General features: G+C 32.8%; 1 protein-coding gene across 4 annotated transcripts in view; it reads left to right on the top strand.

Moving 5' to 3' along the window:
• Positions 1–17,078, top strand: part of UGT8 (UDP glycosyltransferase 8) — an 83,428-nt gene that overhangs the window by 10,235 nt on the left and 56,115 nt on the right. The window contains exons 2-3 of one of the 4 annotated variants that reach the window (XM_008992778.5): positions 16,049–16,170; positions 16,268–16,301. The exons of 2 other annotated variants lie outside the window; for them this stretch is intronic. In XM_008992778.5, coding sequence (XP_008991026.1) covers positions 16,150–16,170; positions 16,268–16,301 — 55 coding nt within the window. In that variant the 5' untranslated portion in view covers positions 16,049–16,149. The remainder of the gene's footprint in view (positions 1–16,048; positions 16,171–16,267; positions 16,302–17,078) is intronic. One more of the 4 variants, XM_035293061.3, reaches the window with a different exon arrangement.

Below are 17,078 nucleotides of genomic sequence, written 5' to 3'. Positions count from 1 at the left end.
CACTGCTGATTGGAGATAAGATATTTGAACATGATTGAATGGCATCTTTAGTTTGTTCACAAGGCCATAAGGGTAAGTTTCCTAATTTTTATACATATTTTGATTTTTTTATCTGTTGTTTTTTCCAGAACTTCATCATTCAAACTTGAAACATTCCCCTATTTTTTTTAACGTGGTATTCTGCATAGGAACAACATATCCTATAGGGATTGCTACATTACTTAGTCACAATAGCAAAAAAATTTTGATATTTAGAAAGATTATATTACAGTTCCATGGAACTCTACTATAAAATTATAATGGTTTAGTAAGTTTTTCTTTTAAATTTACCTGGGGCTTCTAATAGATGGATGTGCATTCACAACTAATACTAGGCAATGCTAATAAAATAATCAAGTGATAACTGCATTTAATTTTTATTTTGTATTTACATTTCAGTATAAGTATGCTTGATGTCATGAAACCATGAGAAAAGAATGACTATATCCATGAGGAAGATAACTTAGGAAGTGTTCTGATTGTCCAGTTCCCCACTGCCCCATAGACCTTTTATACCAATTAAATTAAAGCACCAGCCCAGACAGAATACTTTTTGTTCATTCTTTGTGCCTATTTCCTCCTTTGGTAATCACAGAATTCTTCTGGTCAAATTATTTCCCTTTCTATCTCCCTCTGAGCAGAGCAATAGGAATAAGAATACATTTTAAACCAGGTGACGTGGTGCAGGTTGGTGGTCCCAGATACTCTGGAGGCTGAGATGGAAGAATTGCTTGAGGCCAGGAGTTGAGTCTCAGGCTGTAGTGTGCTGTGGAGATCATGCCTGTGAATAGCTGCTGCACTCTAGCCTGGGCAACATAGGGAGACCTTGTCTTTAAAAAAAAAAAAAAAAAAAGAATATATTTTACGAAAATTCCTCAGCTAAAGGAAAAGAAGAGATAAGTTAGATAAGATTATTAATCAGAAGCAATGCTTGTCTGTTTAATTTGCCATTTTTAAATAATTCTTGAAGGCATTTGAGAGGTCATTATATTCTTTTAGTCAGTTAGATGCTATCTGAATACATGCTTTAGAATATACTTTGTCTTTAAACTTCTAAACTACATGCAATATACAGAAATAAGGCCCTCTGGCTATTCTCTCTCCTTAATTTTTTTCTGTCCCTTCAGCTTTTCTGAAGATAATTTTCCTGCTTCTTCTAGGGAATTCGAGGGATCCTAGTGAGTGGTTTACAACTTTGTGTGGGGAAGGAATGGATAGAGTGGAGATGGGATAGGCGTCTGCCCATCACTAGGATTTGGTTGTTTGTCCAGGAAGGAATGGATAGAGTGGAGATGGGATAGGCGTCTGCCCATCACTAGGATTTGGTTGTTTGTCCAGCCTCTATGTGCCTTATGCTTTCTGACCATTATTTTTGCCAGCAAAAATGAGGTAGCTTATTTTAATACTACCTAAGTGCAGTTCTGTTCCTATTCTACCCCTATTACTCCATCCAAAAGGAGATTGAAAGGAAGACATTTTGAACCAGACATGTTGATTTCCTGGTGGACTGTACAGTATCTAACATTTAGAATTAATTAATTCATTCATTCAATAAGCAACCTAGTATATGCTAGAACTCTTCTGCCTTAGAGCCAAGATGTATCATTTTTTTTATAGTCTAAATATTTAAGGGTTTTATAAAGTTTAATAAAGTCACGACCAAATCTTTACAAAGACTGCTATTTTGATTCATGTATCACAGAATTCAACAAAAAGTCAAATTATTATCTGACATATGGCAGTAACAACTTTGGAGAGTGTTTATATGGTACACACAAAGGATGCAGGATTAGGACCCAGGAAACCTGAATGCTAGCTCTGACTCTGTCAGTGAGTAACTGAACTAGCTGTGTGATTCCAGGCAACCACCCAGGTGGACTTGGCCACTTTCTCTACAAATGAGGGATTTGAAGTCACCTATCTTTAGTTTGTAAAGTGCGACTAATTTATTTTAATTTAATTTTATTTTGAGACAGAGTCTCATTTTGTCGCCAGGTGCCAGGCTGGAGTGCAGTGGCGCGATCTTGGCTCACTGCAACCTCTGCCTCCTGGGTTTAAGCGATTCTCCGGTCTCAGCCTCTCGAGTAGCTGGGACTACAGGTGCATGCCACCATGCCCAGCTAATATATATATATTTTGTATTTTTAGTAGAGACAGGGTTTCACCATGTTGGCTAGGATGGTCTCAATCTTTCGACCTCGTGATCCACCCACCTCCGTCTCCCAAAGACTAATTTATTTTTTAATGCAAATGTATGTTTTTACATTTTTTCGTATTATTTTGGCACAAATATATTAAGTGTCAACGTTTAAGTGTATTTATCTTATTTTCATAAGACAATGGCAGTGATATACGAAAGACTCTCTGGACATGCCTCATTGTGGTGAATATCTATTATAATCCTAGATACTTAGAACACATGAAACTGTACATTTTAACCTGTTAGTAAAGGAACATCAAAGAAATTTATTCTTTCTGCAAAAACTACCAAAATTTTTCCACTTCTGGGGACTAAGATAACTTCTATTTTTAATCTAATACTCAACCTATCTAATACAACCTTCTCCTAGTGATGATGGTGAAATTCTATAAAACAATAGGGAAGTTTGTTATTTGTTCACCTGTGAAGACTGTCACAGAATGGAATAGGAAAAATAACTAGAATTTTGTTTCTTGTTCTGATTTGCCTTTTGGTTATATTTGGCAGTTTTGTCCGGAAAACATGTTTGAGACATTACATGAAAACGTATTTTGGGACTCTTAATAATGTTAAAAATACATTTAAACTAGTGATAGTGAAGAAAGGATAGTGGGGATCCCATCATCTTTTGTGATTCTCCAACATTACTGTAGCCTTAAGAATCTCTAGTAATGTATTGAAAAGCTGTTTCTCCCACATGTGATTGTGTTTCATTGGAAGAGAAGATGAATATTTGAACTGGATATTCTCCAGATTGACTTGCAGTATTCTACTAATTAAAATCCTGATAAAAGATAATTATAAAGAATTCTAACAAAACATTTTAAAATATAAAGCATTGTTTTTGTATTTTTTTTAAGAATATGTACACTTGTCAGAATGTAAAGCCTCAGATAATCTCGATTGTATGATTTATGAAACTTTTCTCACTTGTGTAAGGATGGAATCGGAATCAAAACAAGGAATTTACATATTGTTTGCGGAATGTTCTTCACATGATGCAGATTCGTGGAGATAACTGTACGAGGCTGGTCTTGGGGAACTGCAGAAATAGAAACCCGCATCTTATTCTGTAGGATATATATATACATATATCTGTACATACATATATAAAAATATATACATATTTATTTTAAAACTATGTATGTGATCAAGACAAAAGTGTCTTAATACCACTGTTTTCTTTATTAAAATTTTTTTAAAATTACAAACTTGTACTTATATTGTCTAAATTTGGTTTCTGTAACAGAAGCATCAGTGTTACCTGGTAATTTGTTAGAAATGGAAATTTTGGGGCCCATCCTAGATCTGTAAAATCAGAAGCCATGAAGGCAGGCCCGTCAGTGTATGTTGTGACAAGCCCTACAGGTTATTGTGATGCATACTGTTGTTTGAGACCCACTTATCTATGATATCAAATATCTCGTCAATTCACCCTTTACTCGGATAATGAAAAAATTCTAATCATCTTAAGGAAAAAAGAAAAATTCAGTTTATATTTTAAAATACTTTCCTGGTCAGTTTTATACCTAAACTCATGATACCTGATTTTACTTACTAATTGTTTATTGAGGCATCAACAAATGCCTCTTAATTCAGATAAACCCACACATTTCTCAATTTCTTAAAGAAAACAGGGTTGAATTAGTTGTTTTTTTTATATTTTGCTATGACATTGTCTAAATGTAGCCTAGATTTTCTTGATTTTTTTTACAGGAAATGAGGGGGAGGAGAATTTAAAAAGCAAAAAACTGTTAATCGTAGGCCTTATCCTCAGAAATTCGGATTTGGTTGAACTACATTGTAGATGGCAGGTTTTCAGGCATCTCTGTTTTTCCAAAGCTTCCCAGGTGATTATTATTTGCAGCCAGAGTGGGACTATAGCCATGTGTTCAAAGATTGGCCCACCTACCACATATCGGTCCATTAAGAAAATTGCACATTAGATCTATTAGGTTATTTTATTTTTTTAAACAAATTGTCCTTTAGTGTATGTTTCATTAAAAAATAATTTCTTTTCCAATAGGTTTTGGTATTGTTGATTTGCTTAATCACGTTATTGATCATTTTATTACTCTTTATTCTGCCTCTTGGTTTTAGTGTAAATCCTTGCTTATTCAAAGTGTACTCCGAGCACTAGTGGCATCCCCTATTACTAGAGAGCTTGTTTCAGAAATAAGTAATATGAAACTCCATCCTAGATCTACCGAACCACATTTATATTTTAATAATATTCCTATAAAATATGTCTTCAGATTAATGATTCTCTAGAACTTAAAATTTAAAATCAAGGTAAATTCTGTTTCTTTTCATTTTGTTTCTTAGAATTTGTTGGTCTGGTCTTAACTACTTTTTATGAACCAAATATGTCAATCTCATTAAACCTGTTCTTAAACCCAGTTTTTTTCCAGTAAGGTTTAGAATAGTAAGGGATAGATATTCCAAGTTACATAATTTCATCACCCTACCTGACAGGTGAAGAAAATTAGGAACATAAATTAAATGACTTGGGCCTATGATGAAGGCTACTGATTTGAGGATCCATAGATTCATCCTGCAATCATTTTGTTACTCTTGTCGTTATATGTCACTTAAAATGATATTATCTTTATAATGTAAACCACTTAAAATGTGAGCTAACTGAAAAGATAGTCTTAAGGTACCAAGTACCATACATGTCCAAAAAAAACCAAACATTTTAAATATGCATTAACAATTATTTTAATTACCTATCTAAATCCATCTTGATAATACTTTACTAACACACTACTTCAAATTAGTTTAGAATTTGTTTATTAACTAATAATGGGGAAGTTGTCTATTAAACAGAATGTAAATGAAAGGAACTGCCATGTTTCCTTACTGCTTATTAAGTATTAAAACTATTCATGTGCTCTTGAGAGACTGCTGGTACTTTGTATACAGAAATTTAAAAAGTTGTTTGGAATTGTTTATTCTGAGTTCCTGGGAATCAGGCCATGTGCATTATGCTTTTCTAAATTCCCAGGATAATTGATGAGCTTCAATTCAGGTCTTGATAGTTGGGATACATATTACCTTCATTGTATTACCTGTATTTCTCTAATTGCATGTAAGTTGCCAGTGCTAGATCCTTATCTGTCAGTCCACTGGGAGAATTGCATAATTATCTCCAGCTGCTTAACAAAAATTCAGAGTCTTGCCAGTGCTAGATCCTTATCTGTCAGTCCACTGGGAGAACTGCCTAAGTATCTCCAGCTGCTTAATAAAAATTCAGAGTCTCGGGTTTCTCCCTACACTCCGTAACAGCTTATTTGCTGAGGTGACTTTGGAACCTGCATTTTTATTAAGTACCTGAAGTGATTCTTCTGGATGCCGGAATTTGAAAACAACTTCATTAGGTGATTATATGTATAGTTAAATTTAAAATTTAATCACTATCATCAAGCATTAATGGGACACATACTATGTGTAATTACTGAGTGCGGTCTGTTATTTGTATTATCTTATTTTTCTTTTTATCTTATTATCTTATTTTTCTTTTCTCTCTGTATTTTTGTTTTTATCTTACCTTCCTGTTTAATGTTTGCAGAGAAACTCCCCAGGTGGGCCTGAGCCAGCTATCACTGATAAGTGAATAAGGTTGAGTTTCTCATTACAGCTTCACCACCTGTACTGTAGATGTCTGAAAAGAGATAACTGCAGATACTTGTGTTGAAAAAGTGGTGAGTGCAGCTAGCGTGGAATCGTACAACAGCAACAACAACTTTCTTTATAACCTCTCTTTCAAGAAGAGGTTCTTTTGTATTTCTCTTGACATGTCCCGGGTGCAAAATTGAATTTTTTGAGTGGTATTGCTAATGGTTTCTTCCTTTCAGTATTTCATGTGTGTTAAGAAAGGTCTGCCTCTGTAATACCTGTAGAGACTTCTATTCATCTTATTTTTCATAAGATGACATAATAGTGTAAGGAATGTAATAGTCATAGAATATTTTTCATCATGCTCTTTTAAATGATTTTGTTATCAGGCAAACCAATATTTTAAAAGCAAAAGGGATTGCGTTAGAAATTTTTACCAAAAACTTGTGACAGGGAACTTTGGATTATTTCATTAAATATATGAAATGAAACCAAATTCCTTCTTCCTTTGCATTCAGCATTTTCGGTTTTATTTCTGCAGTTAAGCTGTATGCTTCTATACAAATACCTTTCTTTAATTTTTCTAATGGAATGAAAAACATTAATTTAGTAATGTGGCAGATTTTGAAAATCTAGAGTTACCTATATTTATTTACTGCTGACAGCCAAACTGAGTTCTCTCAGTGTAAGGTTTTCACCCAGAATGTACTCTTAATTAAAGGTGCCAGATTTTTTTTTTTCTTCTGCAGGTGGCAGTTTTAACCAACCACAGGTGGCTCAATTTTCTGAATTATTTCTTCTCCTACCTCAAATCAATATGTTCCCATTCTACCACGTGATTTTAGGGGATTCCTTGCTTTTAGTAGTTTTATTGCTAATAGCTACCATAAAAAACTTAAGAATACCAAGAATTGCCTACAGATGGAAGATACATGTTTAAAACCTGGGTTATTTAACAACTAAGTAGATATAAAGCTGGGTTTTCCTCCAGTTTTTCCACAGTTACACTATTTTTAAAGCTTTCTTTTCTTTCTCTCTTCACATGATGGGATACAAATACATTAATTTACTAGATACTAGATCTTTGTCAAGTTTTTAACCTCTCGGTCTTATTACCTGTAAACTGGGGGCTACTTTCTTGCCTTCATATGAATATAAAATGAGATAATGTTTATAAAGCAGGTAATATGAGGAAGGCATATAGCAATTAAAAACAGCTGCTGTTTATTGACACTTGTACGTTAAGTCAAAGAAATAGGGTGACCAGCTTGTCCCCGTGTGCCCAAGACTTTCCCCGTTTTAGCATTGTAAGTCCCACATCCTAGGGAACTTCCCCCCAGTTCTAGGCAAACCAGGATTCTGAGTCCCCCCTAGGGCTTCAGTGACTTAGAAAAGGTAGTTTATCTGCTTCATACACAATAATCTGGGCATAAGCAGGCAGGGCTGGTGTTATGGTTACACAATCTGAGGACCCAAGCGTCTTTGTTGTTACCCCTTTCTGGTTTATAATTTTGTCGGTATAGTCTAGGATGTTAATCATTACCATGTCTCATTCCAGCTGGCAGGAAGTTGAAAAGTGAACCTCCAAGGGCATACATTAGAAAGTGCACATAGCACTTCTGCTTCCGTCTCACTCTCATTGAGTAAACTCATTTATATGACTAAGACCAGCTATTAGAGAGGTAGAGAAAAACTGTCTTTCGTCTTTTTGGCTATAAGCCAAACTGAAATACAGGAGGGATTCCATTACTGGAAGAAAGAAAAAAGACCACAGCTGTCTCTCATGTCCCTATGCCTGGCATCTAAGTTCTAGTTTCCTTTCATAATTCTTGTTATTACTGAAGATAATGGCAATTCTCTTGGTCATTTGTAACACTAATGTGAATGTGTAAGATGAAAGGCCCCAGATTCAAGGAGAAGCTGTAATGAAATCAGTACTTTTACTTGCTACTTTCTTCCTCCACTTGTAGTATAGATTACCCAAGAAATTTTCTCTGTAGCTGAGGTGTGCCTCAGGAAAAGGCTTTTGATTCATGATTTTGTTCAAAAATAAGACAATTCATGTAATTAGAAGGTTCATTTATTTAAAATTAAAGAAAAAAGTGGGGCTGGTAGTGGAGATGCATGTGGTCCGTCTATATATCCTGGTTCAAAGTCACAATTGCAGTCGTTTACTCAGTAAGTAAATATTGAGTGCTTACTATGTAGTTAGGCAATGAGAATAAAGCAATTACCAAATTTAATCCTTACCTTTATGGAGCATAAGTCATACTAGGGAAAGGAAGAAAAATACATTTTTAAAATAAAATTTATATATTTAAAAGTATCAGTAATGATAATCAATATTTATTTTACTGAATTTATTATTTTGCTGGATGGCATTTTCCAAGGCATATTTGTAGAAGGTGCTTTGAAGAGAGACGAAGTTTCTCTTACAGTATTCTATGTAGTACAAAGTTTGACCTCTGGTGGCAACTGATTGGTGTATTTGCTCACATTATTGCAGTCCACATAACAGTAAATGCCAGGGAAACTTAAAAGTACAGAGAACCTCGGTTGTTCAGATTACATAATCTGCTTTGGACTAAATCATCCCCTTTGTTATTCTAAATATGATTCACCATATACAGACATGATTTTATATTTTCCATAAGTTCTTATTTTGTTTTTCATTTAATGCAAAGATATTTTGGTTAATTCTTGTTTAAAATAATGAATTGCTGGGTTGCTGGGATGATAGACTCTCAAAAACTAACTTCTTTCATGTAGTTTATGTGCTTGTTATTTTTTTCTTATGTGGTTCAGTGGTTCATCCACATGAATGCTTTTCCGTTCAGAGTTATTAACAATGAGCAGCTCTTAAATTAGTGAAACTAGAGAAATGATTCTTTCAAGTGGTAGTCAAAGGTGATTCCCCACTTTTTAAAAAAATAACAACGGTGGAGGGTGGGAGGAGGGAGAAGATCAGGAAAAATAATTCAGTACTAGGCTTAGTACCTGGGTTATGAAATAATCTGTACAACAAAACCCCATGACACAAGTTTATCTGTGTAACAAATTTGCAATTGTACCCCTGAACTTAAAAATAAAAATTAAAGAGAGTTAATATATTCAAAAAAAAAATTTAGGTAACTAGGAGTCATGAACAATATTAAACTCTGGTATTTTAGCTTTAGTATCTTTGGGAAAATGAGAACTACAAGGGATTTATAAAAGTCTATTTTCATCTTTAAAATATTTGAATAGTATATTGGGGTGCTCCTGTATCAAATTTCAGCATATATGAACCATTGATACCTAGGCACAGGAGCATTATAACTAATCCGATTTGTTTTCTGTAGTTCTAAGGGTTTAAAACCCTTCCTTTGACCTGGGCGTGATGGCTCATACCTGTAATCTCCCCACTTTGGGAGGCCAAGGTAGGTGGATCACAAGGTCAGGAGTTCGATATCAGCCTGGCCAACATGGTGAAACCCCGTCGCTACTAAAAAAAATTACAAAAATTATCCAGGCATTGTGGTGTGTGCCTGTAATCCCAGCTACTCAGGAGGCTGAGGCAGGAAAATTGCTTTAACTCAGGAGGCAGGGGTTACAGTGAGCCCAGATTGTGCCATTGCATTCCAGCCTGGGTGACAAAGCAAGACTGTCTCAAAAAAATAAAAAAGAAACCCTTCCTTTGGCCTTGGAGAAATCACTGTTACAGATGAATGTTATGATGTGCAACATTTAAGTAAAGTACCACTCCGCTATCCTGATATTCGTACTGTTTTCCCCAAATTAATTCACACTGAAATGTTAAAGGGTTTCCCTATGGCAAGTGGTAGACACACCTATTAAAATGCTTTTGGCTTTCTGTCTTAAAGGCAAGCATGGAAATAATTTTTAATAGGAAGAAGGATAGACTGATATGCAGTTGTTTGTGTAGAGCTTTCGAATTTTTGTACATTCTTCGAATTTTGAATTTTCTTCGATTCTGGCAGTGTATTATTCTACTGCCAAAATCTTGTAGTCAAGTAGTAGTAGTATCCCAGAAGCCAAGAGAGAATTTAGAGGAATATAGAATCACTAGTGGCTAGTGTTAAAGGGAAGTCCAAACAGATAAGTGGAAATTGGGAAGCGTTAGTTCCCCTAACAATGAGAATTTCGTTAGAATTGTGATAGATTCAAAGGCTGACTATAAACATCTGGGGAGTAAGTGAAGACCAACAAATAGAAATTGATGTTTTAAGATGCTTAACTCCAAAGGGAGGATAACAGTAAGTCTTCAGCTCCATGGATGTGCCAGCTGATAGCTGCTATAAGAATTATCTACTTTTGGTAGAAATCTTTGAAAATCCTGAAAAATACAAGAAAAGCAAAGAAAATTGCTCAAGACGACAACCTTATACTGTTATCAGTTTGATATTTACTTTATTGTCATAATTACTTTATATATACCTATATGTATATGTCATATATGTAATTTTATTTCTAATCTTAGTGTTATAAGTATTTTTTGAGATTAAAATTATCTTAAAACATAATTTTTGATGGTTCTATAATTTTCCATTGTTAAAAATATACTATAATTAAATTAAACTACTGCTGGATTCATAGTGGTTTCTGGCTGTTTGCTGTCAGCTATGAATACAGTGGACATTTTTGTACATACATATTGGTATTTCTGTAATGTTATAAAATAATATGTCAGTTGTATTTCAGAACATTTACACCAGTTTACATTTTCACTAACTTCTTAAAACTACACTGTGCCTTTGCAAAAGTCGACATTATCACTAAAAATAACCTCCTTGCTGGTTTTATAAGAGACAAGTCTAGTTTGTTCATTTGTTCAATCATTCCACTGTAGCTCTCTGTCAGTGCCTCATACTACTTCTCAGAACTATTGTGTATTTATTCCCTTTTATAGTCTTCACTCACATTTTCAATGGAGCTTCTGGAAGAAAGCGAATGGAAACCCTGTGTTTAATCTGCCATTTTAAACTGGAAACCTCTGCCTGCTCCAGATGTTCTAAATATTCCAAAAATATTAATGATTATGCAATCAAAAGTGTTTGCTTTATGCTTAAAGTTCTTTTTCTCTTTTCAGATAATCCTTTAAAGCTAAACATTTTAAATGGCTTTATCTAAAAAACTTTTAACATTATGCTATTCAATTTACTTTAAGGAAGGTTTAAGATAAAAAAAGTAATGATTTTATTTTTCAAATATAGAGTAAATATTTAACACAATTGAATAAGTTTTTCCATCCTCATCTATTTGTGGTACTTCCTTCATTGTATATTATGCTTATATTTATTCAGGGAATTCTAATAGGCTTCCTACACTGATACATTAATTTCATGTACAATTATTGGGCTAGTTACAGTTTTTAATTACGGGATTTAAAAATATGTTTTAATATTTATATAGATATCCCAAATCATTACGGTTTCTTTTTCAAAAATGTATTCTCTCTTCTTTTTATATTTTTTCAATGAACATAGGTATAATTTGATTAAATTACAAACAAAATATAACAAATCATCCATTGGGATTTGAAAGAATTTTATTCAATCTATGTGTAACATGGGAAGGATTAACTGTTTTATAATATTTCCTTTCATTAAAACAAAAGTGTTTCTATAAATTTAGAAAATATTCCTGTGTACATAACTTCAGAGGAAGTCTGGCCATGTTATAGCCAACAAATATCCTGTGTTGGTAATGTAAAAGGTATGTTGTACACTTTATTGTTTCTGTGAATGAAGTATTTTTTTTATTCTATACTACTTTAAAATAATATTTATTTTTCTTTCAGTAAGAGTAATACATGCCCAGTGTGAATTCCTTTGTGAATACACAACAGGAAAAAGTTAAAATCCCTTATAATTCACACTATCCGGAGAAAAATGCTACTATTTTGGCAAGTACCATTCCTATAATTGTACACATTTATGTATTTTGCAAAGTGGTACATGATCTGTATAATATTTAGTATCCTAATTTTTAGTCAACATTAAATCTTGAATGTCTTATGCCATATTCTTTTTATAAGTTTATTTTAATGGCTGCATTATATGAATGAATGACAATTTGTCTAACCAATCCCCAGTTGTTGAGAATTTAACATACCTTTAAGATTTGCAAATAGTAATAATCCTCTCCTGCACTAAATGAATTCAGGAGAATGCTTAGGGAAGTTAAATATCTATTATGTATGTTGCAGGTTGTATTTCTAGGATATCATTTGTCATTATATTTGTTTATGGTGCATTTGATATGTCTGCATATTTTATTTGTATTACTTAGTTTATTTTCTTTTTATTGAGTGTTTTTCAGGTTGGCTATTATAACAACATAATTATATTAAAATATAAGATAATTATATTACCTTTTTAAATTATAATGAATTATATAATGAAAATAAGATAATTATATAATAATATAAACTCTAAGATAAGTATTGTGGGCTGCTTGCATGAAAGCTTTTTAAAACAATTAATGAATTTTATTTTTTAGAGCAGTTTTTTGTTCACAGAAAAATTGAGCAAAAAATACAGAGATTTCCCATGTACTCCCTCTTCTCACATGCACAACCTCCTGCACTATGGACATTCTGCACGGGAGCAGTACATTTATTACAATCAATGAACCTACACTGACCCATCATTATCATCCAAAGTCCAAAGTTTATATTAGTATTCGTTCTTGGTGTTGTACATTTAATAGGTTTGGATGCATGTATAATGACATATATCCACTGTTATAGTGTCATACATAGTCGTTTCACTGCCCTAAAAATCCTCTGTGCTTTGCCTGTATATCTCTCACTTACCAGCTAACTTCTAGCAACCAATAATCTTGTTGTGAGCTTTGTATTTTTGCCTTTTCCAGAATGTCTTTATAGCTTGAATCATATATTAGGAACAAAATCATATATTAGGTTGGACAAAAACCATTAAAAGTAATGGTCAAGAAAACACAATTACTTTTGTGCCAACATAATAGTATGTAGCTATTTCAGATTGACTTATTTTACTTAGTAATATGCATTTAAGTTTTCTCCATGTCTTTTCATGGCTTAATAGCTCATTTAATTTTTTAGCACTGAATATAATCTATTGTCTGATATACCAGTTTATTAATTAATTCACCTACTTTGTTGTTTTCAAGTTTTGTCAATTTAGTAAAGCTGCTGTAAGCACCTGTGTGCAGGTTTTAATGGGGACATTTTTGTTTTAGCTTCTTTAGGTAAATACCAAGGAGCATGATTGCAGGATTGTGATAAGAATACATTTAGTTTTGTTTGACAGCCACACTGTCTTCCAAAGTGGCTGTACTGTTTTGCGTTCCCACTAACAATGACTGAGAGTTCCTGTTACTCCACACCCTCATCAGTATTATGTCAATTTCTGGATTTTGGCCATTTTAATGATGTGTAATGTTATCTCACAGTTGTAATTTGCATTTCCCTAATGATGTATATTATAGGGCATATGCTTATTTGCCATCTGTCTATGTTTTGTGGTGTGGTGTCAGTGAAGGTCTTTGGCCTATTTTTTTTAATTAAGTTTTTTAAAAATTGTTGAGTTTTAAGAGTTCTTTGGATGTTTGGATAACACTCCTTTATCAGACCTATCTTTTCCAAATAGCTTCTCCTAATCTGTGGCTTGTCTTCTTCTCTTGATGTCCACACATTTTTAATGTATTCAAGTCTGTCAGTGTCCATTTAGATTGTTGTTTGAGATTTTGATTTAGAAAGCTTGAGTACTACACATTTTCACCAACATTTCCATTATTTTATAGCTTTATTTATTTATTTTACTTAACTCTTGAACTGGTCTGAAATTTGTTTTGTTTCATGGTTTGAAGTAAGTTCCTAACTTCTTTTCAAATTTTTAAAAAGTGACAAATCCAGTTAGTAGAATGGTTTGCTCATTCACCACTGATTTGAAATGTCAGTATTTAGTGTAATATATATTCATGTACAATACATACTATACACTACATTACAAACATATGTACATGTTTGGGGCTTATTTTTTTGCATTGACCCAACTCTTTTCTTCTGCCATTCCTGGATTATTTTAATGTGACATTTTTTAAATGTAATATTGTAGTATATTTTAGTAACTGAAAATGCAAGCCTACTCATTATTCTCCCATTTCAATGTCTTCTTTCTTGTTTTACAATTTTATTTTTCAGATGGATTTGAGAATCATTTTGTTACCTTTGAAGGGATTTATTACTAGGAGTTTGCGGTAGTTTTAGGTCTCTACTTTATTTGAGAAAATTTTATCTTCATAAAGTTCTTAGTCATGTTTTCTTTTGCTTCTCTTTTATAATTCTTACATAATAAGTTATTGAACAAGTTTGAAATAATGAATGATTAAATAATGAGTATAATATTGATTCCCTTTAACATTCTTTGTACTTCCTTCTGAACAAAAGTATAAACTTTAGAAGCAGAAAACAGTTACACTGTTGATAAAATTCAATATTTATATCTGGGTTTTAAAAAGTCTCAAAAAAAGCCACATTAGAATATCAATATATATTTTCTGAAGTATTTTTTAATAGTCTCAAATTAGCTAGGACATTCAATACTCAGATTCTTAATTAAAATCAACAGCCAAAACTTTTATATTTATGAAATGGATATAAAAGGTCTTTTTATTTTGGTGATATTTTCCAAGTGGCTATACAGTATGTATTTTTGTTCATTTTTAAAAATTTTTTCTCTCCTTCCAATAGAATGCAAGCTTCATAAATATGGAGATTTCTGTCATTTTGGATATTTATTATTTTTGAATAACTCCCAGTGTCTTTCTGAATAGATTAACATATAAATACTTATTCCTGGTGATCAAAGCTATTGGGAGGTATGTATGGTAACTAGGGATCTTGACCTTTCTTACTAGTTTGCCTTGTTAATTCTTTAGAGTTTACTGTGAAGAAAATCTTCTAATACTCAGTAAGTCTTGTTTCCTGTTTTCTAATCTTTACACCTCATTTATTCTTATTACATTGAGAAGTATGTTAAATAATGCAAATAATAGGGGAATTTTTCAGTTGTCACAAGCCTTTAGGTTTGACAACCATTGGTAAGAGTGGATTTGGGCTTTTGTTAAGAGTGGATTCATTCCTTGGATGTTACTACACTTAAAGTCTCATTCAACCCTTTCCTGTGTTACTATGCAAGAAACTATAGACATAGTATTTTTTAACCATGTATTTAAAAAATCCATACTGTTGGCATTTTAAATTTCAAGTGCTACCTCAAGTCATATATTGAAAATGATGGGTCGTAATTAAAATTTTAACATTTTCATGTGGCATCTGGAATTTTCAGTACCAATGCATAACTCAATGAATGCTTATTTGGTTGGTTTGATGAACAGAAATTGTAAGTGCTTATATTTTGGTAAGTAATTATGGTACTGTATCCTATCTTATAAGTAAAACCCCTGACTGTAAAAGCTTTAAAAGCGAAATGTTAAAATTGGGATATGATACAATAATTATGTCAGAAAATCATGTTTTCAGTAGGCACACTCAATTAATTCTAGATGAGCAAGAATCTCAGTGTTTGTTGCTAGTTGTATTTGTCATTCTGTACAATGATGTTTTTGAGATTTAAGTGCTATTGTAATGTTTCATAAGTAATGTCTTATTTTGACAGTGGAATACCCTGCTTGTATAAATGATGCTTTTTTCTTGGTAATCAGTATTGTTTCATGAAGATGTATGAATTTTTAGTAGGCATGATTTTTAGATGGTATTTTGTCACCTGAATATTCATATTTCTGAACAGTGACTTTGAGAATCTACTGTCTTTTAAAATCTTATTCTAGTATGGTTGTCACTAGCAACATGTAGAAAAACTCAATAAAGTTTCTGTTTCAGTTCCTCAGTCATACCAGCCACATTTTCAACTGTTCAGTAGCCACACATGGATAGGGGATACCATATTGGACATTGAACATATTTGTTATTACAGAAAGTTCTCTTTGACAGTGCTATTCTAAAATATAAACAGTTGTTCATTAAAAAATTATGATTTATTTTTACTTTGTAGTAATTGCTGAAATAAAATACTAAAATTACAAAGGAAGAATTAAACAAAAACACTGTAAAAGGATTTGTTCTCTACTATTATTTTTGTTTTAAGTTATTTATGATCGGTAAAGTAGTTGTTTTAACTCTAGCTGAACAGAGTGTGCCTGTAGTCTGCTCAGCTACATCCAGAACCCAGTGAGGAGAGAGGTTTTCTACCGTTGTTCCACCATCAAGTACTATCCTCTCGAATATGCAAGCAGTGACAGCCGTGGTCAGTAGCTGTGGGAATATCTACCTATTTTGGCATTAATCTCATTCCTGGAGTTCATAATATTTCCTTATAAAACCTCTCATTTTTCCTTCCTCAGATTTGTGAGAAGGCAACACTGGAGAGACACATAGGTGAGGCAGTGCAGTAGAATCACGATTTGCAAGATTTTTCTAAGATAGGCTCCTAATTCTCTTCCTTCATTGATCTTGTAATTTGTAGAGTAAACTTTACTATAGAATCAGTTTCTTCTCCAAAGTTAATTATTTTTAAAGCCCTTTATAGTAATTTAAGTGACATTTATATGTTTGTAATGTGCATTATGTTTACTTATTCTTAATAGTATAATTTCAACTTTCAAATAGTTTGAAACTTTCCTTTGAGTAAGAGAGGAAAAAAGCATCTAGAACTATATGTATTTTAGAGTTCAGTCTTGTTGAAAGAATCCATTAGTTGCCTGCTATTGATTTCCTTAGATTGCTTACAGTGTTTGAATGTTGAGAAGGTGTAATTATTAAAACTGCATATATATGGTGGAAATTTGTACAAATAGGAGGGTTAATGTATTCTAAGGAGTAAAAATAGGTATCAGTTTGGTGATGTATGTGTAAATCTATTTTGAGTTTTTTGAAATGTGTCCAATTTGCATGAGCAGTTGGTTAGATATTTTCTCTATTGGAGGTCTAACTTAGAGTCTAATAATTATATTGACTAGATTAGTGGGTATATTTGCACACTATATGGTCCCATGTATAGTATGTTTATCTCTAAAACCAATAGAAGACATCTTTATTACACATGTCTGTTAACATGAAAAGGTAGGAGAAGTAGCAGCCTTCAAGTGTACAGCCAGCATCTCACTTGTCATTTGCATCCGAGTTAAAAGTACAAAATAGCAAGTGTGGTCTGAG

Source organism: Callithrix jacchus, chromosome 3 (assembly GCF_049354715.1).
Source record: "Callithrix jacchus isolate 240 chromosome 3, calJac240_pri, whole genome shotgun sequence".
Taxonomy (NCBI): Eukaryota; Metazoa; Chordata; class Mammalia; order Primates; family Cebidae; genus Callithrix; species Callithrix jacchus.
Note: the sequence above shows the minus strand (reverse complement) of the source record. Positions and strands in the feature narration are given on the sequence as shown.